Source organism: Babylonia areolata, chromosome 30 (genome assembly GCF_041734735.1).
Source record: "Babylonia areolata isolate BAREFJ2019XMU chromosome 30, ASM4173473v1, whole genome shotgun sequence".
NCBI lineage: Eukaryota > Metazoa > Mollusca > Gastropoda > Neogastropoda > Buccinidae > Babylonia > Babylonia areolata.
The window spans coordinates 5,648,116-5,672,573 of NC_134905.1; the positions used below are offsets into that span (position 1 = coordinate 5,648,116).

At 39.5% G+C, this 24,458-nt stretch overlaps 1 protein-coding gene across 1 annotated transcript in view; it reads right to left on the bottom strand.

The window, feature by feature from the left end:
• Positions 1-5,857: 5,857 nt before the first annotated feature.
• Positions 5,858-24,458, bottom strand: part of LOC143275305 (disks large homolog 1-like) — a 34,743-nt gene continuing 16,142 nt past the window's right edge. The window contains exons 6-12 of the mRNA XM_076579301.1: positions 22,101-22,130; positions 15,843-15,890; positions 15,194-15,295; positions 13,208-13,380; positions 11,237-11,346; positions 9,079-9,170; positions 5,858-7,077 (exon numbers count right to left, since the gene is read on the bottom strand). Coding sequence (XP_076435416.1) covers positions 6,971-7,077; positions 9,079-9,170; positions 11,237-11,346; positions 13,208-13,380; positions 15,194-15,295; positions 15,843-15,890; positions 22,101-22,130 — 662 coding nt within the window. The 3' untranslated portion in view covers positions 5,858-6,970. The remainder of the gene's footprint in view (positions 7,078-9,078; positions 9,171-11,236; positions 11,347-13,207; positions 13,381-15,193; positions 15,296-15,842; positions 15,891-22,100; positions 22,131-24,458) is intronic.

Below are 24,458 nucleotides of genomic sequence, written 5' to 3' on the forward strand. Positions count from 1 at the left end.
GTACTGACAGTGACTCAGCTTCTGAGAGCAGTGAAGAGGGAGGGGGGTGGGCGTTCACACGACGTGAGGAGAGGGGTCAGTGGGTCAAGTACAGTGAGTTTCATTCAGTTACTTTATGTTTTGTATTTTTTGTGATTTTTTTTCCCCCTAACCCTAACAAATGGGTCATCTGAAGGGAAAGCCAAGGGAGAGAACTATTCGTCCGGAGTGAGTTACCCTGTGAACAATCATTGGGCCACTGTTGTATGGAAGAACTGTTCACATTGCTTAAGGTCTGTCGCTTTACATGGAATGGCAAAAAAAGAAAAAAAACAACAACAAAAAACCATGGCTTCTGGGAAAGAAGTGTGGTGGTGAGAGAGTGCGGACTGGTATGTAATAATATGTCAAGTGCTTTGGCAGTCTGTCAATATAATGCGTCATCCTCAAGAATGAAAATCAAGGAAGAGGGGTGGTGTGGGTGGTGGGTGGTAGAGGAAACAAAAACTCAAATTTCAAGTCATGGACACATTAAAATTCTAAAGAAAAAAAAGAAACAAACATACATCTTTGGATCACTTTTTCGCTCATACACCTTTGGACTTTTACTTTGTTTTTTCTCACCATAACTCGTCATGGAAAACCAAAAACTGTGTGCTGCGTAGCATATCTGTTACCAATGGCTGACGACCTAAAAGTGAATAAAACAGTTCACTGACTCAATATGAGTGTGTGCAGGCAGACAACATACCCCTAAAAAAAACCCGACTGCAGCGATGGTGTATGCGATAGCGCAGGAAACTAGATGATATGATCCATGACAGATTTAAAAAAATAAAAACGGCTTGCCAATCATATCACGTTGCTTCGAGCAGAACCAACCACGAAAGGGACCATACAGTTTGAAAAAAAAAAAAAAAAAAAAAAAAAAAAAAAAAAAAAAGATAGAAAAAAAGTGGATCATATATACACAATGAATTTCAGATGAACAATTATTCATGAATTATGCAGAATATCAGTCACACACACACACACACACATACATACAAAGTTCCAATTGACAAAAGACCACCTTCTTCAAAATGTGTGATAAGAGCTCGCAACACTAAAAAAAAACAACAAAAAAACACACACATAAAAATGGAGAACATAAACACAGGACTACTGTGAATGTGTAGATGACAAACGAAAACACATACACACACACAAACAAAATGTCGTGGGCACCAGAAAAAAACTTCAAGCATAACATTTACGAAATAATTACAAACTTTTCTTTTTTCTCCTTCTCCCCCACTCCCATTTTTTGAAAATACACATTGTTTTTTTCATGGCTCGATCAGTGTGTTCAAAACACGTCCGCGTTGTCTAAGACACAGACCTTGGGCTCAAAATGCGCTAAACTGACACACACACACACACACACACACAATCACTTAACACATACACACACAGACACACTCACTAACACAGACACACACTCACTAACACAGACACACACAATCACTTACCACATACACACACTCACTAACCCATACACACACACACCCACTAACACATACTCACACAGACACATACACTCACTAATACATACAGACACACACACACTCAACACATACACACACTAATACACAGACAAACACACACACACACACACAGACACGCACGCTCCAAAACACACTCACACACACCCATACCCACATACACAAACACAGAAGCTACCGATGACTTATATAGTATAGAACATTCAAAATTCAGAAAAAAAAGGACAAGAGAAAGAGAAGGAGCAAGGTGGGAACCAGCATTTTGATCTCAAAGCCAACACACTATTTTTTTTTTTTTTTTTTAAATCACAAAACCGGACACACTGTTCATCATTTCTCATCAACACACAAACTGTGACGCATCACATTTTCCAACTGGCTGTTACTGCAAAATCTGTCAATCAAACAAGAAATTTAATCTTTGATTTTTTTTTTTCATTTCATAATTTCAGCCTACTCCTTTCATCTAAAATTCCATGTAAATGTGCAAGCACATGATAGACTGATTGTTGTAAAACTGACAAGCTTGTAGCTGGAGTCAAAAGGATGCTTAATACTTAACTATGTAACTTAATACTGAAACAACGTAAAATAAAGGTGAGAGAAAACAAAATTGTCAAAAAAATATCAACACAGAAATCGGTGTACTATGGAAATACCCCTACCTATGTCTTGAAACAGGTTGACAATTCATGGGAGATAACTAAGTTCTATCTGTTGTAAAGTTGTTGTTTTTTTCTTCTCAAGGCCTGACTAAGCGCGTTGGATTACATCGCTGGTCAGGCATCTGCTTGGCAGATGTGGTGTAGCGTACATGGATTTCTCCGAATGCAGTGACGCCTTCTTGAGCTACTGATACTGATACCTTCTCTGATAACTAAAGTTGTCTATACATTTCACACTTTCTTTTTTGGTTTTCGTTTTTCTTGCTTTTGTTTGCTGCAGTTCCCAAGTTCACTCAGTCTTCAGATAGGGTGGGCTTTTAGTATGTGTGTGGCCACTTTTTACCCCACCATTTGGGCAGCCATACACCATTTTCAGTGCCTGCATTTCACCACACTGGCTCTATTCCTTCAAAACCCCGATAAGACAACATACACAAGTAAATAAAACAACTTAGTGTGGGTGTTTAATCCTTTCACCGCCAGTCAATTTAGAGTACAGAATTCCCTTGTGGTGTAAACACAGAAAAGACAATGGCTGAGAATAGCTGGGGATTCCCCCTGCGATGTATAGAAAATATAAAGAAAATATAGCATATCCTACCACTGAACATTATGGTTCATGGATTACAGACCAACGAATGGTAGCCTATCCTACCACTGAACATTAAGGTTCATGGATTACAGACCAATGAATGGTCACCTTTCAGTGACATGGGTCCTCTACCATGCCTGTGCATAAATGCGAGCTTGGTGGTGAAAGGGTTAAATTCAACACCCCCAGAGCCCCGATCGTGCGAAAATGAAAAGAAAACAGCACTGTCCAACCTATTCATCAAATTGTTTGACAAAACGTCACAGCCAGACTGATGGACAGTATAATAATTTTTTGTGTGTGTGTGTGTGTGCATGATGACAGTAAAATAAGATGCACGAACGACAAGACACACACACAAGTGACACAGGGTGAGAAAACACTGATGAAGAGAATGTCATGACATCGTACTGATCACTTTGAGTACGTATTTGTTCTTAGAGGATAAGTTCTACTGGCGATGACAGACATTCTAGTGATTTGGCTGGCAAGCAAAAAAGCTGAGCTATAGCACTTTAGTTTTCCTAACCCCGCCATTCAAACCTGCCTGCTTTACAGAAAGCAGGAACAGTTCAATTCATCAATGTCCACACAACAGTTAGGTTCTCACAGTAAGTTTCTCAAAATACACAGTACGTTTCTCACAATATTCAGTACGTTTCTCACAATCCCACTCTCTTCTCGCGAGCGTACACATTCACACGCGCACACGTATACTTTGTGCACATACACTCATTCAAGCTCACACCACTATACTGCAGTATTTAATTCATAAAGACACACCCACCACAAAAAATTATACCACAGATACTTATGCCTACACAATACATACAAACTAAACACACTCTTCCTTCCAAACCAAAAAAAAAAAAAAAGAACAAAAAACCCCAAAAAACCCCAAAAAAAACCCCACGACACAACAAACTCCTTCCTACCTTCACACCCAACGTACACATATCACTACACCAGCATCATAAAATCCAACAGTCTTCACACAAAAGAACACACACCATAGGTGGAAAATCAAAAAACACCATAAAACAACCGACCCTCTGACGAAAAACCCACACTAAAACATTACGGAAAAATGGACTGGCAGGTAACTCATTGATGCTGTTAACAAACATCTTTCCTCTTTTCACCCCTTCATTGCTGTCGACGACCACACTCGTCTGCAAACGGCTGTCGTCACCTTTGCTGAGATAAAACTCGAGCTTTAGGGTTAGGATTTTGTGTGTCAGCATTTTTTTTTCCAATTTGTACTTTTCCTCTTGGAGGGACTGCCTGGGTTACTTTTTGATCAGCAAAATTCAAAAAAAAAAGAAAAAAAAAAGTACACATACACACACAAAGTTGTGACTGCTCTCCAAACACGTTGCCACGCTGATCTCATTTCACCAAGGTTCAGTTTGGCAGCTAAGGGGTTAAAAAAAAAAAAAAAAAAAAAAAAAAAAAAGCGCCACAGTCTTTTGTCATGGGGGTAAAAAAAAATGCCCAGACTGCTCACTCAAACTGGACTGATCAAACTTAAACAGGCAAAAACACTCGCATACCTTTTCTTGTTTGTTTTTTTTTTTTTAAAAGAAGAAGAAAAAAGATATTAAAATGAAACAAAAGTCTATCTTCTTATCTCCACTTTCATCCTCTTCTTACCTAACAAAAAGTAACCATTCTTTTCCCCTATCTTTCTTTTCTTTTTCTTTTTTTGGTCTCTTTCCTTCAAAACAATTCTCTCTCTCTCTCTCTCTCCCATGCTGAAATTACATAAAAATGCTTTTTGTTTCATAATCTCAGAAAATCCGACAGAGAACCATTTTGAAGCCAAGTCGTTCTTAATTAAAGATTATATAATTTTCTTTCTGTGGTGAACCTCCATGTTTTTCTTCTCTCTTTGACCACAAAGATTCTAATCCATTTCCAAGTCTAACTTGAGATAATAAATCTCTTTGTTCTCACACACACAAAAAAAACAAAAACCGACTGAGGGCAAATAAAAAACACATGGTCCTACGTTTTGTTCTATGCAGGAGATAAAAAAAAAAAAAAAAAAAAAAAAAAAAAAAAAATCAATAACAAGGTCACTCATACATTCACACACGCACACACACCCTCACAAAACACCCCCTCACACATGCATGCACACACACACAGCTCACTAAAATTTGGTAAATCATTAAATCGTCCACACCAGTATTGCTGCTGCTCTCCTGTTTACATGGCTACCCCCTCCCACCGTACCACCAGGCACATCAACGTTATTACTCTTCAATCATTATCATAGTCATCATACACCACCATCACTCTCCTCCCCTTCCTCGCCTGTTTGCAAACAGCAGCTGTGATGTCATAAGGTCTGTGACATCATCAGGTCCGTGACCTCATTAGCTGTGACCTAATCAGCTCTGCTCTTCAGTTGGGGTTCGATCATAGAGGATTATTATTTTCCAATTCCCAAACGTTCCAAAAAAAAAACATTTCTGATCTTTTCCACTACCTGTATTATCACCTACTTTTTTTTCGATTATTGAATTTTAACTTGGAACAGCTGAATTTCTTTCTTTTTTTTTTTGTTTGTTTAATGTTGTTGTTGTTTTTGGCACCGCTACAAGTCAATGCAAGATACTTGGATTTGAAAAAAGGCAAAACAAAAAACCAAACTTGGTCACCACTTCTGACATTTCACAGGGAAATCAAGAGTTATATTTGCCTTCAATCTCCTCTGCAATCACAAAAACAAAATAATATAATTAAAAAAACAAAACAAAAAAAAACACCTACAAAACAAACACTCCCCCCCAAAAAAAAAACAACAACAACAAAAACCAAAAAAACCCAACAAAACAAGTGTTACTAATTTGTTTTCAAAAGCTTTAACAACTTTTTTATACTGCTGTTCTTTTGTCAAAGGATTCACAAACTTTCCAAAGCCTTAATTTTAATTTAAAAAAAAAGCAAACAAAAAACTAAAAATTAAGAACTGAAAAAAAAAAAGAAAAAAAAAGAAAAGAAAAGAAAACACAACATATAACCCCCCCCCCCAAACAGCGCCTTCCTCATACCATTTCCCGTCTCTCAAGACCCTGCTCATCACCAAACATGTCACCTGTTGTGCTTTCGAAAGTGTCAATAAACATTTCTGCATGGCTGCTCTCTTTGTCATATTTCATAAACTTTCAAACCCTGGAACCCTGTTCAAAACTTTACATACTAAGAATTGGAGAAAAAAAAAAAAAAAAAAAATCCCACTTCGTTTTTCCCCAGACCTCACTCTGAACCATTTCTACACTGTCAAAAAAACCCTGTTCGTCACTAACACGGAGAGCACACACCCGTGGTAGTGGGTGGCGGTTCCTTCTCGTCACTATCACTTGCAGCACACAGCCGTGGTAGTGGTGCGGCAGTTCCATCTCATCACTAACACTCGCAGAATACAGCTGTGGTAGTGGGGGTGGTGGTTCCGTCTCGACACTAACACTAGCAGCATACAGCTGTGGTAGTGAGGTGGAGGTTCCGTCTCATCACTAACACTTGCAGCACACAGAATGGTATGTCATGGCAGTTCCGTCTCGACACTAACATTTGCAGTACACAGCTGTGGTAGTGAGGTGGCGGTTCCGTCTTATCACTAACACTTTCAACACACAGCTGTGGCAACGGTGGTGGTTCCATTCTGAAACTGACACTTGCAGTACACAGACGTGGTAGTGAGGTAGCGGCTCCGTTTCATCACTAACGCTAGCAGCATACAGCGATGGCAGTGGGTGGTGGTGGTTCCATCTCATCACTAACACTTGCAGCACACAGCTATGGTAGTGGGCGGCGGTTCTGTCTCGTCACTAACACTTGCAGCACACAGCTGTTGTTGTGAGTGGCGGCGGCACCGTCTTACCATTAAACACTTACAGCAGACAGCTGTGGCAAAGGTGGTAGTTCCATCCTACAACTAACACTAGCAGTACACAGCCGTGGTAGTGGGTGGCAGTTCCATCTCGTCACTAACACTGGCAACACAGAGCTACTGTAGTGGGTGGCTGTTCCATTTCTTTATCACCCTGGTGTATCGAGAGAGAGGGGGGTGGAGGGGGTAGGGGGGTGGGAGGAGGAGGGGCTGAAACTCTAAAAGGAAACGTGGTGGTGGTGATGTGATGTTAGCAGCGATGGCGATGGTGACGAGAGGATGGCATTCAGTCTCACAGCTTCTCCTTGGCAGGGACCCAAATGGTGGGGCCCGACTGGTCACGGATCACCTCCTTCACCTTGGCGTAGATCTCGTCGGCCGTGTCACCCTGCACCACCGCTGTGCGCGGAAGAGAAAACAATAATGATAATTAAATAATAATAATAATAAACAGGGTGATAAACAAAACAACAACAATAATATTAATCATAATGCCTTTTCCTATCAATAAAAAAAAAGAGGAAATTTTCTTCCTAAAATTACGTTTAAGTAACATACTTACCGTGACCCACTCCGGCAGGGGTCTGACATTCCTGTCCTGTGCAAAGTACTATCCGCCTATGCGGAGAAAATGAAAGTAGCTACGGCCGATAACCTCCCTAAGTAGGTTACCTCCTCTGTGTATCCCTGACTAGCGCCCTCTTTTTCCGGCAGCCATCTTGACTCCTGTTCCTGTGCTCTTCATACGGCTAAGGTTTTTTTTTTTTCCTATTTTCTGTCTGTCTGCCAACAGCAAAGTGAGAGCTGTATGATCAGTGGTTTCTCCATTGCAGTGGGAAGTCATTTACAGCTTAGTCTTTTGTGCAGGACTCTGACTCTCAAACTAGGAGGCAAAATTTCACTGGCTCTTAGTACTGCAGGCCTGGGGGCTTGTTGGCCTTTGGGAACCATCCCAACGCGGACTGTCCTAACTTGAACTTACCAGTGAAATATTCCCCAAGTCTTGCTGTAACCTAGACTTACCAGTGAAATATTCCCCAATGTCTTGCTGAAACTTGAACTTACCGGTGAAATATCTCCATAAGTCTAGCTGTAACTTGAACTTACCAGTGAAATATTCCCCAAAGTCTTGCTTTAACTAGAACTTACCAGTGAAATATTCCCCAAAGTCTTGCTGAAACTTGAACTTACCAGTGAAATATTCCCCAAAGTCTTGCTTTAACCTGAACTTACCAGTGAAATATTCCCCAAAGTCTTGCTTTAACCTGAACTTACCAGTGAAATATTCCCCAAAGTCTTGCTTTAACTTGAACTTACCAGTGGAATATTCCCCAAAGTCTTGCTTTAACCTGAACTTACCAGTGAAATATTCCCCAAAGTCTTGCTTTAACTTGAACTTACTGGTGAAATATTCCCCAAAGTCTTGCTAAAACTTGAACTTACAAGTGAAATATTCCCCAAAGTCTTGCTTTAACTGGAACTTACCGGTGAAATATTCCCCAAAGTCTTGCTTTAACTTGAACTTACCGGTGAAATATTCCCCAGAGTCTTGCTTTAACTTGAACTTACCGGTGAAATATCCCCCAAAGTCTTGCTGAAACTGGAACTTATCAGTGAAATATTCCCCAAAGTCTTGCTTTAACTTGAACTTACCAGTGAAATATTCCCCAAAGTCTTGCTTTAACTAGAACTTACCAGTGAAATATTCCCCAAAGTCTTGCTGAAACTTGAACTTACCAGTGAAATATTCCCCAAAGCCTTGCTGTAGCGTGAACTTACCAGTGAAATATTCTCTAAAGCCTTGCTGAAACTTGAACTTACCAGTGAAATATTCCCAAAAGTCTTGCTTTAACTGGAACTTACCGGTGAAATATTCCCCAAAGTCTTGTTGAAAGTTGAACTTTAATATTCCCCAAAGTCTTGCTGAAACTTAAACTTACCAGTGAAATATTCCCCAAAGTTTTGCTTTAACTGGAACTTACTGGTGAAATATCCCCCAAAGTCTTGCTGAAACTTGAACTTATCAGTGAAATATCCCCCAAGTCTTGCTGAAACTTGAACTTACCAGTGAAATATCCCCCAAAGTCTTGCTGAAACTTGAACTTATCAGTGAAATATCCCCCAAGTCTTGCTGAAACTTGAACTTACCAGTGAAATATCCCCCAAAGTCTTGCTGAAACTTGAACTTAACAGTGAAATATTCCCCAAAGTCTTGCTGAAACTTGAACTTACCGGTGAAATATTCCCCAAAGTCTTGCTTTAACTGGAACTTACCGGTGAAATATCCCCCAAAGTCTTGCTGAAACTGGAACTTATCAGTGAAATATTCCCCAAAGTCTTGCTTTAACTTGAACTTACCAGTGAAATATCCCCCAAAGTCTTGCTGAAACTTGAACTTACCGGTGAAATATTCCCCAAAGTCTTGCTCTAATTTGGATGCTCGTTCATACGTTTTTCTTGCCTGCTCCTCCGTTATCCTCTTGTTCATCTCCCTGCAAATAATCAGACCTGTGATCAATTTTCACACTCCACCTTACTGCCAAATGATCAAAAGTACACTAGAGGCAATCACAGCTCAACAGCAGAAAGCTTTTAAATTAGGAAAAAAAACAAAAAAAAAACCAAACCCCCCCTGAAAAAGCAGAAATAAAACGCAATTTCCATCTGATTTTTCAGAAATAAAAATAAAAACATCTATATAGTGCTTTCAAAGATCTAAAAGCTTTAAAACAACATGTCAGTCAGATACAAACTACACGAGAACACAAACACACACATTTTCCCCCTCCCATGTCTAATACATCACTCAGAGTGGAAAAAAAAAACACACATGAAAATAATGACCCCACCACCCCTACTACCACTACTACTCAAACTCACACACACAGAGAAGAAATAGATGTGCACATTTCTTAGATACATGTATCTTATTTCATAATTTGCGAAGCCATCTAATCACAACTATACAGCAGTATGATCATCAATCAAATGTGATCTCTAGAAAAATACAAAACAATATACTAAAACCAAGTGATTTATTCACCTGCGATGACTGTCAAAAAACACTTGCCAACTATGTATTTCAGTGCATGCGTATTAGATGACCGTTTATTTCTTTGTTCTCTTTGTTCTTTGTTGTGTCTATTAATCCTTCGGGATTTTATGACAATAAATGAAGTCAAGTCAAGTCAAGTCAAGTCATATACAGAGTGCTAATGTGGAAAGATTGATCGCGACACATACAGAGTACCTAACTATCTGGAAAGATTGACTGCAATCTATATAGAGAGCCTATGTGGAAAAATTGATTGCGACACATACAAAGTACCGAACTTTGTAGAAAGACTGGTTACGCCGCATATACAGAGAGCAGACTGATTGCATGACTGATATGGATACTTTTACAGTACCTATCTCTGGTCAGAGACCAAGCTCTAAGTGCTTTACAATGAGCGTCATTTTCATTGTATTGTATCTCTCTCTCTTTTTTTTTTTATCACAACAGATTTCTCTGTGTAAAATTCGGGCTGCTCTCCCCAGGGACAGCATGTCACTACACTACAGCACCACCCATTCTTTTTTGTATTTTTTCCTGCATGCGATTTTTGTTTTTTGTTTCTTCCTATCGAAGTGGATTTTTCTACAGAATTTTGCCAGGAACAACCTTTTTGCTGCTGTGGGTTCTTTTACGTGCGCTAAGTGCATGCTGCACACAGGACCTCGGTTTATCGTCTCATTTGAATGACTAACGTCCAGACCACCACTCAAGATCTAGTGGAGGGGGAGAAAATATCGGCGACTGAGGCATGATTCGAACCAGCACGCTCAGATTCTCTCGCTTCCTAGGCGGACGCGTTACCTCTAGGCCATCACTCCACATAACATGCTGCCCACTGAGAGCTGCCTTTAGGGGCTCATCATTTGTTTTCCGTGTCATTCATTTATGTGTGTGGCGTGTTGGCCCAGTGGTAACACGCCTGCCTAGGATTAGGAAGTGAGAGGATCTGAGCGCACTGGTTCAAATCCTAAAGCTGCCAGTATTCCTCCCCCTCCACTAAACCTTGAGTGGTGGTCTGGACACTAGTCATTCGGACAAGACAATAAACTGAGGTCCTGCGTACAGCATGCACTTAGCACACATACAGCAACATGAGGGTTGTCCCTGGCAAAATTACGTAGAAAAATCCACTTCGATAGGAAAACAACTAAAATTGCAGGCAGAAAAAAAAGAAGAAAAAAAAAGGAAGGGGTGCGGCACCATTAAGTGTAGCGACACGCTCTCCCCTGGGAAAAAGCAGCCCGAATTTCACATAGAGAAATCGGTTGTGACAAAAAGAGTAATACAATACAATACAAATTCAGCAAGACTTCAGTCACAGGCAAAACACACGCACACACACCCATACACACACACACACACGCACAAACATACACAAACACACACACACACACGCACACACACACACAACACACACATGCACACACACACACACACACATGCACACACACACAAACACACACATCAAAGAAAGACAGAAGGCACCAGAGGATCACCCACATGATGGATTCCGGAGACTTGGGTTTGATGAAGATGGCGATGGGGTAGAGGCCTGCAACCTGCAGTCGTTTGATGGCATTGCCACTCACGTCTAGAATACAGTGTCGACCCTGCACACACACACCCACATCAATGAAAACAAGAGAGGCAAGGCCTTCAAGACTCACTTGTGATACACTTAAAAAAAAAAAAAAATCCAAGCTTTTTATGTATTCAGTATAATTTCAAAATGTAATGTTTAAGATGAGAAAGATCAGTTTAAAGTAAATTAAGTCCCCTAGCATTAATTACAGAGTAATTTCCCTTTTTTACTATCTGCACCAAAAACATTTGCAAAATAAATAAAACTTCCATGCTGAGCAAAAGAAGTTCCTGTTTGAACAGAAAATGATAATAATGACTGCTCTTGTTGTTGGGTCAGAATATCAGATCAAAGTGCCAAGTTTAGAGAATAGAAAAAATATAAATATAACAGTAAATGCGGTTTGCATATAGTCAGGCTTCATTCTTAATTTTTTTGTGCCCATCCTTAGAGGTGCAATATTGTTTTAAACAAGATGACTGGAAAGAACAGAATTTTTCCTATTTTGATGCCTAATTTGGTGTCAACTGACAAAGTATTTGCAGAGAAAATGTCAATGTTAAAGTTTACTACGGACACACAGACACACACACACAGACAACCGAACACCGGGTTAAAACACAGACTCACTTTGTTTGCACAAGTGAGTCAATGAGGGAGGTGGCAGAACAGTTAACATATTCAATAATAATAATAATAATAAGTATATATAAAGCGCCAAATCTTGGAGAGGGACAGAAGAAAAACGATGCACAAGCCCACAGGTTCCAAGGAACCCTCAGTCAGTAGCTGGTGATTCAAACGAACTATCAGATAACAAACATGAAACACAAAATGGCACGGATAGATACACTGTGTTTAACTGATAATAATAATAATGGTATTTATATAGCGCTGAATCTTGTGCAAAGAAAAATCAAAGCGCTTTCACACAAGTCATTCACACGCATGCAAAACTCTAAAACTTGAGAAACTGAAGACAAAGAAGAGGCAGGGAAGGGAGGCTATCTTGGAAAGAGGTGGGTTTTAAGACCACACTTGAAAGAGGTGAGCGAGGAGACCTGACGAAACGAAAAAGGAAGTTCATTCCAACTGCCAGGTCCAGATACAGCGTCTGGAGGGATCTGGGTTCAATTTCTTTTGTTTATAAATCAGGCTATAATGACTTTATCAAGTTTATTATCATTACAATCACTACCTCTTCATCGTTTTGTTATTCGTCATCAAATTTATCCTGCCATTTAGGCAGCTGTTTTCTGCATTCCGGATGCTAGTTACCTCGTAACCCTCCAGTTCTTCTTCATCACATGCAATTTAGGCAGCCATATTCGGTTTTCAGGAGTGTGCTTGTTACCTCTTAATCCTTCTGTTCATCGTCATCAAATTTACCATGCTATCTAGGCAGCCAAATTCCATTTTCTGAGTGGTTGCTTGTTACCTCTTGATCTCTTTGTTATTGACCCATTCAAAGGTAAGAAAAAAAACCCCAAGGAATTCCTGCTCTTCATTAAAACATAACAAACAACAACAAATACATAAATACATCTTCATGTTCATACAGTCGAAACATACATCCTTATATATAAAAATATCTACATGAACACACACACACAGGCATACATAATATCCTTCTTCTTCTACATGCATTCAAGTACTGCCATTCCGTCAACCTTACAATTACTGTCAATCTTCTTCTTCGTTCGTGGGCTGCAACTCCCACGTTCACTCGTATGCACATGAGTGAGCTTTTATGTGTATGACCGCTTTAACCCCGCCATGTAGGCAACCATACTCCGTTTCTGGTGGGTACTGTCAATCAAGTTACAAAATTCAGCCACTCAAATCCATAAGGTTTCCTAACACTGCGCAAGCCTCTCCGCTCCTCTCACCTGCTCGGCGACCTCCTTGACGGAGGCCACACTGGTTCCGTACAGGTTGTCGTTGTAGATGCCCGCCTCGATGAACAGGTGGTTCTGAATGTCACGCTCCATCTGTTCCCGTGACGACACGAAGTGGTAGTCTCGCCCCGGCTCCTCGTTCGGCCTCCGCTCCCGTGTCGTGTCTGTGGGAAGGTCAGATTTTCATTTTAGCTGTAGCTGTAGGGCGAGTTCTGTCGTCGGTACAGCCGTTTTCAAGAACAGGGGGAGGAGGACAAGAGGGGGGAGGAAAGGGAATCAAGGCAACAGACATTTCAGAGAGGTTCTCCATTCTGGTCTTGAAAATACAATGTGTGACAATGCCTGATCCTCTGCAAAATACATGAGCATCATATAAGAAAATTTACAAAAAATATTCCTAAAACAATGCAATAACTATTTATTATATCTGCAATGTGCAGCTCGAGAACTTCTTAGTTTGCTCATTGCTTTTCCTGCCCAATCATCTGCACCATTTCAGCGGCATTACTTCCACTCATACCGAGTCCCCAACACACAGCCGTATCCCGGTTCGTCCATCGCAGTCCCTGGGTCGACATCATGGACAAAAAGATGCAAACGCATATCTCAATGGTCAACAGTCCACAGGGAACCAACGAAGCTAGATCGCCAGGAGGGCACACACCGCAGGAGTCCCTGCACTGCTGCCGAGTCATTCTGGTGGCGCGCAGTAGCGCCCATTCTGATCTAACCTACTTAAGACACCACATACTAAGACTCATACTGACGACAATAACGGCTGAGTTGTTGCAGAACCAGCTTGAGTATCCCAGGTCAGATTTTCATCTATGTATTTATTTAATCATTCATTTGAGTATCATTGTTGCTTGTAACTAACCCAGCCAACCACACATGGCTGAACACACTGTACACATCAATCCTGTAGAACCTGAATGCACACCGCAATACAACAACCCTCATCACCCTTCTGTGCTGTTGTCTAGTTGTTTCGGGTTGTTTTTTTTTTATCTTCTAAAATGTATTAACTCACTCTGGACGAACAGTTCTCTCCCTTGCCTCTCCCTACAGACGACCCATTTGTTAGGGTTAGGAAAAAAAATCACAAAAAATACAAAACATAAAGTAACTGAATGAAACTCACTGTACTTGACCCACTGATCCCTCTCCTCACGTTGTGTGAACACCCACCCCCATCCCTCTTCACTGGTCTCAGAAGCTGAGTCACTGTCAGTACCTTCTTGCTGGTAGCTTTCTTCACTGCAGATATTTTATTCAACGCCCTCATCATCCTCGTCGATGTCGAAACCTTCAATCTGAAGCATTTCAATCACTTCAGCAGCAGTAAAAGCTGCTGTCGTGATCTAGTTTGCTCCAAAAATTTCCACTTGTATCGCCTGCGACGCCATTTTCGATACGTATGCAGATTAGCTTGTCGTGTGGGGTCCTGAACTCACTGTAGAGTGTGTTGTTATGAAATCTCATGAAGAAACTTTCCATTCAACCCTTCACACGTTTGCAATGCCCAGTGTAGCTGCAATTGTTATGCTACCCCATGAGGAAAACGTGGAAAAATTTTCAATCGTCGAAACCGCTATAGCGTTCCGTCGTCATCCGAAACACTACCTTACGTCAGGAACGCTATAGCGTTCCATTGTCCGGAGTGAGTTAAGCTGTTTGTTGAAAAGTACTGATCGAGGGTTTTATCAAAATTCAAGGCTTTTCCTGACCCCTAAGGACAAGACATACTTTTTTCAAGACTTGCACAGCCCTGGAAATGGTTCTCTCATGTTTTCCAAGACTTTTCCAGACTTCCATAAGTCTGGAAGGACCTTGTATAAAGGGGGGGGAATATATATATATATATATCACACACATATATATATTATTTTTATCTTTTTATTTTATTTTATTTTTCTAATGATCACAAGGCAATCTGGACCCTTCAAAACAAACACACACACACACACACACACTTACGAGGGATGCAGCTGCCGAACTTGTCAGGGAACTCAGAGATGAGGTCATCGTTGATGCGGTCCTTCAGCGGCCCCAAAACGATGACTGGCCGTGTGTACTTCACTGCAACAGCAAAGGTCAAGGTCAATGTAAACTGCACGTACCGCCTGAATCCCCCCTCCGTGTGTATACGTATGCAGAAGATCAAATACACACATTAAAAGATCGTGTACTCTTTACACAGGCGACTTCAGCTGACATCATGTTGATGGGACCATTTTTCACAGTGTAACAAAGCCCGACAGCCACAACCAGTTTCCTGCCAATAGAACAAGGACTAAACTTCACCCCCCCTGACCGAGTCTGACGTGAACAAGTCCACTCCGTTGTTTTTACATCAACCAAAGCCTGTGACTAAGAACTGAGAACAACGTGTCTAAAAAATATCTGGTGTTAGGGAGCAATTTTCACACAGAAAAGAAACTTGGTGGTGAAAGAGTTAAACTAAGGTGAGCAAAGCCCCAAGACAAAAGAGATACTGACAAAACAAAGAGAACAGGGTAGACAGACAGAGACGGTGTGTGTGGGGGGTGTTGGGGGGGGTGGGCAGTTGGGGGTGGGGGGGGGAGAGGGGCAAACGAAGGGAGACAATATATATATATATACTCACACTCCTGCTGCACCACAGACTCGTAGGACAGGATGGGTTCGTCTCCCCCTGGAAAACAAGCACAGAAAAACGGTGACCTGTATAAAACATCCCCTGTCGCCCTTTCTGCCCTCTCCTTTCCTTTACATTGTGTGGCATTACTCTTTTTTTTTTTTTTTGGTCACAACAGTTTTCTCTGTGTGTAATTCAGGCTGCTCTACTCAGCGAGAGCATGTCACTACGCTGAGAGCGCCACCCTTTTTTCACGTTTTTTTTTTTCTGCCTCCCTTTTTATTTGTTTTCCTATCAACTTGAATTCTTCTACCAAATTTTGCCAGGGACAACCATTTTGTTGCTGTAGGTTCTTTTACGTGCGCTATGTGCATGTCGCATGTTGTACCTCGATTTATCGTCTCATCCGAACGACAAACGTCCAGACCACCGCTCAAGGTCTAGCAGAGGCGGAAAAAATACTGGAATTCAAACCAGTGCACTCAGATTCTCGCGCTTCCTTGGCGGATGCATAACCACAAGGCCAACACTCTATTTGCACAATTAAATGGCAGCGACAACTTTATCAAGCGAGTCAAAAGACATGAAAGGATACTCCAACAGAACCCAGAAGAGAGACTCATGAAACAAGTCATTAACTCTCTCCATACGAACGGCGAAAGAGACGACGTCAACAGCGTTTCACCCCAATTACCATCATCAAAATAGTGCAAGAGGAAGGCTCTTATACTGAAGAGGTGAATGTTGACAAAGAATACCACAATTCTTACGACGGAAGCTAAAGGTTGGGTCATTCAGACACCCACTGGACATCCGAGGGGTCTGTGTAGAGGAGAAGAGAGGACTGGCCGTACTGAGTGAGTTAAAGCATCAAGCAACACAGGATATGAGCTATCAAGAGAGAGAGAGAGAGAGAGAGAGAGAAAAAATGACAGCATGATTTCACACAATCGGGACTCTGAGCCACCATTCCACTGCTTACTTTATCAACAGAGACTGAGAGACAGACGGAGACAAAGGATATCCACACAGAACACTGTAGAAATGGATAATGTAAGCATAAAGCAGCAAAGGAACTGAGTTATGTTAAAAAAAAAGAAAAAAAAAGGATAGCATGAATTCAAATCATGCTGTCAGTTGCCTCTGCCGAATCTTCTAGACAAATAACAAAACCAAGCACAAAGCGTTTCATGTCCAAAGCGCAGTTCAAAATCTGTATTCCATCACAAAATATGACAGTAAAAAAAAAAAAAAAAAATTTTTTTTAAGAAGAAAAAAAGTGGAATGATGACGATTTCTACTCTACCATGACCTGTCCTACAATGCTGCACCTTACAACAGTACACAATATCAATAGTGTTACACAGAACAGCAGAGAAGTGTGTGAGCACACACACACACACACGTCGGATAGACACAAACACACAAATAACGCATATAAACTTTAAGCTTGATGGCAGATTCACACTCAAGGTTTACACTCATTGACAGAATCAGACATTTATACGTGAAGGTAAAGACAGAAAATAACAATAAGCATTTATTTAAATTCTTTTATTCTAAAATAAAAATAAAAATAAGAAAGAAAGAAAGAGGAAGCACCAAAACAAATCTGTGTCAAGGTCATATTCCCACAAAAGAGATAAAGATACAAAAGTAAATGTTCACCTCTGACCTTGGGATCAAGACAGGCAAGACTGAGAATAATGTTTGAACTGTTTCAGTTTGTGATACTTCAGGGCACAGAAAACAGCACAGAAAACACATTTTCCACGCTTCTCGTCATAATTATAAAAACAGGGAAAAAACAAACAAAAAACAATGAAATAAAAGCATTTGAGGGTTGAACAAGGGAGAACAATCTTTGTGCACAATAATTCAGACATGCACCAACTGGAAAGATCACCACAACAAAGAAATATGCAGGAATCCTTGAAAATATGTCACTGAATTGAATTAAAATCTTAAAAATACGAAAGACTATTCTAGTGTCTGAAGCTTTTCCATAATCCTTCACCACCGTGAGTTTTCAAGTATATATATATATATATTATTATTATTATTATTATATATATATTATATAATATGTTTAAAAAAGAAAAATGTGTATATATATATATATATATATATATAGGCACACACACACACACATTTTTCTTTTTTAAACTTATTATCTTTGAACTGTGAAATAATCACTTTATTCTGCCAATATGCAGAGGAATTTTCCAGTATTCTACAGATTTTCGACAGTCATCCTTAACATACTGATTACATACAGTTTGGTACATGTATATCTATTTTAAAGTAAAAAAACAACCAAAAAACTAAAAAAAAAACAAACAAAAAAACAAACAAAAAACACCCACAAACTTCTTTGCCTGATACTTATATCAAGGAAACCACGACAGCTTCCATAAAATAAGCTTTGTTCCAACACTTACTTTGCTTTTTTATTATAACAGACCAATATGATATGAACAGGTGTTAAACACAAAAGTCAGGACCTAACAGATCTGAATTCAATGATCAGTTTATATTCCAAGTTGCTGTTTCTTGTGTTTTTATATCATTATTCATTCTTTTTTTTTTCTTTCTTTCTTTTTTTTTTTTTTAGAGTGATCTGCAGCAGTGAAGTAACATCAAGAAATGTCACAGTTGTTCTTTTTTTTTTTTTTTTTTTTTTTTGACATCTTTAAATGTGAGAATCAAAATGACATTCTGGAGAACACACATTTCCATTTGTACCCTTTGAAATCTGCAACTCACTAAACTGTTATTTAGCTTCCCCTCATGCGAAATAATGCTAAAACCATGAACATTCTTGCTAAATAGTTCTAAAATCATGAACATTCTTTCTTGAATCCTTGCCTTCTTAACAGATTGATAGTATTCATTTCTACAATTCAGAAGCATAGCAGATTCCATCAAACTTTGAACTGCTAACTTTCCATCCATGAACAATTCACGTATCTGTAACAGACCTGACTGAACTGAAACCATAATTATTATGCTGTTGACAGCATGGTTGGAATGAAACAAACAACAATAACCATGTTTTACCGACTTCAAGGCAAAAAAGAAATAATAATATGACTTAATTAATTTAATTTTTCCCTTTCTTTTTTTTCCCTATCAACTCTTCATGTGACACACGTGTGAAAAAACTTTTAAAAACTTAGCCCATGGATGTAGAAATAGAATAGAACAACATAAATCTTCATTACCAAGTGTACTGGGGTGACAAGGAATAATGGGGGAGGGGGGTTGAGGGGGTGGGGGGGTGGGGTGGGTGGGGAGGGGGGGTGGGGATAGTACATAAAAAGGTACAAACATAAATTGAAAATCATACACAAACACAAATACAGTAGAATTAAGGATACATACACACACATGCACACGCGCACGCGCACACACACACACACACACACACATTTGAACAGAAGCTGCATATTACATGTGGATGGGGCCGATGACTAGATCTTCAGGTACATGGTTGTTGATTGCACAGTTCTATTTAATCACACTGGATTTGTTCAAGAGACAGGGGGCATTGACTGCTTTGGGGAAAAAGCTATTGTTGAAGTAGTTTTTGTCCTTACAGTTATACTTCTGTACCATCGACCAGAGCGGAGCATCTCAAAAATCCTCAAAAGCTGGATGTGATTTGTCCTCGCTGATTGATTTTGCTTTTTTGAGTAGCCGCTTATGATATGTGTCGTCTAGAAAAGGTAGATCAGCCCCGGTAATCTTGGTGGCAGTTTTTACGATTCTGTTCAGGGATGTGACTTCCGCCTTGGAAATGTTTCCGTACCAAACAGTGATAGCGAAGGTTAACACACTTTCAATGACTGCTAGGTAGAAATCAACCATGGCTTCTTTTTTAATTCTGAACTTTTTGAGGCACTGAAGAAAGTACAGGCGCTGTTGTGCTTTCTTAACCAATTTTTTCCATATTTTTCTCCAATTTCAAATCACTGGAAATGTCCGAGAAATCTAAATTCGCTGATTATCTCCACTTGTTTGTCTTTAATGACAAATAGTATGGGGTCAGATCTGGTCTCCCTGAAATCTAAAATTAATTCTTTTGTTTTTGATATGCTGAGTTCTAAGTTGTTTTGATCACACCAGCTGACAAGTTCTAGTGCTTCTTCCCTATATTTTGACTCATCACTGTTAGTAGTCAGCCCTTCTAGAGTAGTATCGTCGGCAAACTTGACCATGACGTAAGATTCATTACGAGTTGCCGTCATGAGTGAATAGTGAGTACAACAGTGGGGACAGAACACATACCTGTGGGGCACCTATGTTGAGAATGTATGTGGAGGAGGTGAGGTGAGTTGCAGTCATGAGCGAATAGTGAGTACAACAGTGGGGACAGAACACATCCCTGTGGGGCGCCTATGTTGAGAATGTATGTGGAGGAGGTGAGGTCACCAACTTTAACAACTTGCGGTCAGCATCTTAGAAAATCTAGGATCCATGCACAAACTGATTCAGGCAGCCAAGTCTTTCAAATTAAATACAGTTTTGATGGTACTATTGTGTTGAATGCAGAGCTGTAGTCAATGAAAAGGATCCTAGCATAGTTGTTACAGTGTTAGGATTTTCAAGATGTCTGAGGACATGGTAGAGACCTGTGCTAATGGCATCTTCAACTGATCTGTTAGCTCTACAGGCAAACTGAGAGGGATCAAAAGATGGAGGAATGCAGGTTTGTAGGAATTGCAGAATCAAGCGTTCAAATGTTTTCGTGACGACTGATGTTAAGGCTATAGGACGATAATCATAGAGACAAAGTTGAAAACTATCCAACCTGTCAGTGAATGGGTAACGACACATGGGCAAGCAATGAAATATCTAATGTCCCTTTCAGAATAATGCATGGACAAATAGCGAAACATTTCATGTCTGTCTGTCTTTTTTTGTCTTTTTTTTTTTTAAATGATAGTAAATTTTTAAATGATACATGGGCAAGTAATGAGAATTATTACATCAACACATATTTTACCTAAACCGCCTGTCAACCCAAACAAGATGACAGGGCCGATGAAATTCAGAACTTACCAAGAAGTCTGTCAACTGTGGTCATTTTTACACACGATGAACGGATGACAGACAGACAACACATAACTCCAGCAAGGGGACTTTTACAGTGCATCTAACCATGGAAAGTATTTGTATTTGTATTTCTTTTTATCACAACAGATTTCTCTGTGTGAAATTCGGGCTGCTCTCCCCAGGGAGAGCGCGTCGCTACACTACAGCACCACCCATTTTTTTGTATTTTTTCCTGTGTGCAGTTTTATTTGTTTTTCCTATCGAAGTGGATTTGTCAACAGAATTTTGCCAGGAACAACCCTTTTGTTGCCGTGGGTTCTTTTACATGGGCTAAGTGCATGCTGCACATGGGACCTCGGTTTATCGTCTCATCCGAATGACTAGCATCCAGACGACCACTCAAGGTCTAGTGGAGGGGGAGAAAATATCGGCGGCTGAGCTGTGATTCGAACCAGCACGCTCAGATTTTCTCGCTTCCTAGGCGGACGCGTTACCTCTAGGCCATCACTCCAATCACTCAATTTCCAGTTTAACTGACCTTCGAAACTGTGAACTGACTTTAATCTGACCTAAGAATGGTCAACTATGTGCAAATGACTCCGTGTTTGTAAAGCGCTTAGAGCTTGCTTGGTCTCTGACCAATGGTAGGCACTATATAAGTACTCATATCATCATCATCATCAACTAAATTTACACTTTCATTTTGCTCCGCCTCATACACTGTAGTCAATGGACCAAACGAATAAAAGCTACATGATTTGAAAACCACACAGAAGTTTTGCAGCCAGAAAAAAAAGAAGAAAAAAAAAGAAAAAAAAAAAGAATGCTTAGAAATTATGCAATTTCCCCATGTTTTGTGATTTTTTTTCACTAGGGTTGTTTTTCTTCTTCTTCTTTTTTCATAAACATTTCATAGCTTTGGTTGGGTTTTTTTTCTTTCTTATATGCATATCTTTAAAGATGTATGATTGATTAACTTTTTTTTAAACACACAGAAATTTATGCTTAAAAAAATCATCAAACATACCCAGTCCTCAAATTCTGTCTAAAAACTCCCAACATGCTGAAGCCTTGAGCTACAGATCTAGGAAGTAAAGCTCTAAATTCCATCATCATCATCATCATCATACTGACGACGACGAAGATGACGACAACAACACACCAGCAGGAATTAGACAAGGGGAAGCAAGTAAGGGGTGGGTTACTTACGGCTGGAATCGCTATCGCTGGGGGGCTGGCCTGTCACAAGCACAGCACCAACCAATCATGCACAACAGAAAACACAGCATGTCAAAGGTCAAAGGTTACAGACCGCCACAGAAACTAAAAAAAAAAAACACACAAAAAAACCAAAACAAAAACAAACAAAAAATTGCATTCACAAAAAATTCACTTACAGACACACACACACACACAAAGATCCACTAATGCCGCATACAACATGTTAAAAAATTTTTTTTTTTAAATCACAGACATCACAAATCACCCATCAATGCACAAACAACATGTCAGTAAACAACACGTCTATAACAGTTAAACCAAAAAAATTCTTAAGAAGAAAGTAATAAATTCACTGATGCATCGCATACGCTGCCACAAACACCCACATCCACCACACAAGAAGCATTATCTACAAAATGCTGCATACAAAAATGACTAAGGAATTAAAATTACCATGCAAAAGGAACCATGATCGTACGAAGTGGCTTACTGCATAAATGACCAACAAGTAAAGCCATTGATACGAATCAAATCCCCTTCCCTCTATTTTGTTATTTTCAAAAACAAGTTAAGCCATTTACATAAATGCCCTGCCCCCTTTTTCTATCTTACAAAAAAAAAAGAAAAAAAAAAAAGGATGCATGACAAACCTTTTATACAAATTAACATCTTTATTTTTTGCTATCCAATAACAAAACGATAATAACTATGACTGGTTTAGCCAACTTCCCAAACAAAATAAAACTTGAGATAATAAGAGACAACACAGTCAAAAGTTAATACCTACAATGTCCAACAACATTCTTACAATGATTAAAAAAAAAAAGAAAAAGAAAAAAAAAGACCTGCTGTTGCTCCTGAACAATGTATATATAGTAAAATGTAAAACCCCACTCATTGCCAACAATGGATCTCTGAACACAGAATAAAAGTCTACAAAACTTGGTGCTACCATCTGCCTCTAATACAAGGCAATTAAAAATCCCTACTGAAAAGAAACAAAAGGGTCTCTCTTTCTTTCTCTTTCCAGGCCACCTCATTGTGGAACCACCAAAAAATCTGCGACATTATGCCTCACATAATGTATTTGAGGGTGACATCAGCTTTTAAAACAGTACAGAAGGCGTTTCACATGGAAAGGCACTGTACAAATTATCACCATAAATCTATTTGAAGGTGACGGTTGGCACTGATTTCATCGTCAAAACTGTTAAGTCAAATAAAATGATGATAATAAAACTGATAAAACCATCCTTGTCAAAAAGTGACCTTTTTCCTCACTGGAGTTAAATGGTCAGCATCACTAACCCCAGGTGTTCATTTCATAATAAATATAATGACGAAAATGTGAGTACACACACACACCTCTTCCAAAGCTGGTAAATTCACAAAAGGATGTTGACATATATCTTATCACTGTGAGTTATGACAGTATGTAATTTGTGTTGTCTCTGATTTTATAAAAAAAAATAAAAAATAAAAAAAAGAGCTATCGAGACGTTAAAGCTTACTGACACTCTCACAGACATCAAGGGGTTAAAATGGGTTAAAAGCACACACACTCTCTCTCCCTCACAGACACTGGGTTAAACATGCATTTATTCTCTCACATCCATCCATCCATGTTGCTAAGGCACACCAAATTCTCTCACACTAACATTATCGGGTTAAAATGCACCCATTCTCTTACATATACACACAAGAGTCACACACACACACACACACACACACACACACACACTAACACAAACACACAGAGTCAGTAATCCCTATTCCTAACTTACTTCAACCAGAAAAAAAAGCAACACACAGACAGACAACAGGTTACCCATAATTTTTTTTATTTTTATTTTTTATTTTTATTTAAAAAATTTTAAAATTTTTTAAACACACACAAAAATCATACTGCAATCCAAAACCTTACAAATGATTTCCCAGCTGACACCGAAAACTACAGTCAAACCCGAGTACTTCACAAACAGGACAAGCAAATCCTTATGCACCGGTGTGTGCAGGCGTGCACGTTTATGTATACACATAAACATGTGAGAGGGAGGAGGAGGAGGGAGGGAGACAAACAAAACATCAACACATAACGATACCGGGGGAGAGAAAAAAAATCAAATTCTGTAATCCTAAAAACCCGACATCAATTATCAGAAAAAAACAACAACAAAAAAAACCCAACAAAAAAAAAAAAAACCCCATTTATCAACAATGCTGGAAACAACGGGACTTTATGAAACAACACAATGCAGCTATGGGGACTTAATAAACAGCAGTGCACCAAAGGGACTTAATTAAACCATAAAGCAGGAAAAAACAACAACAACAACAACAACAAAA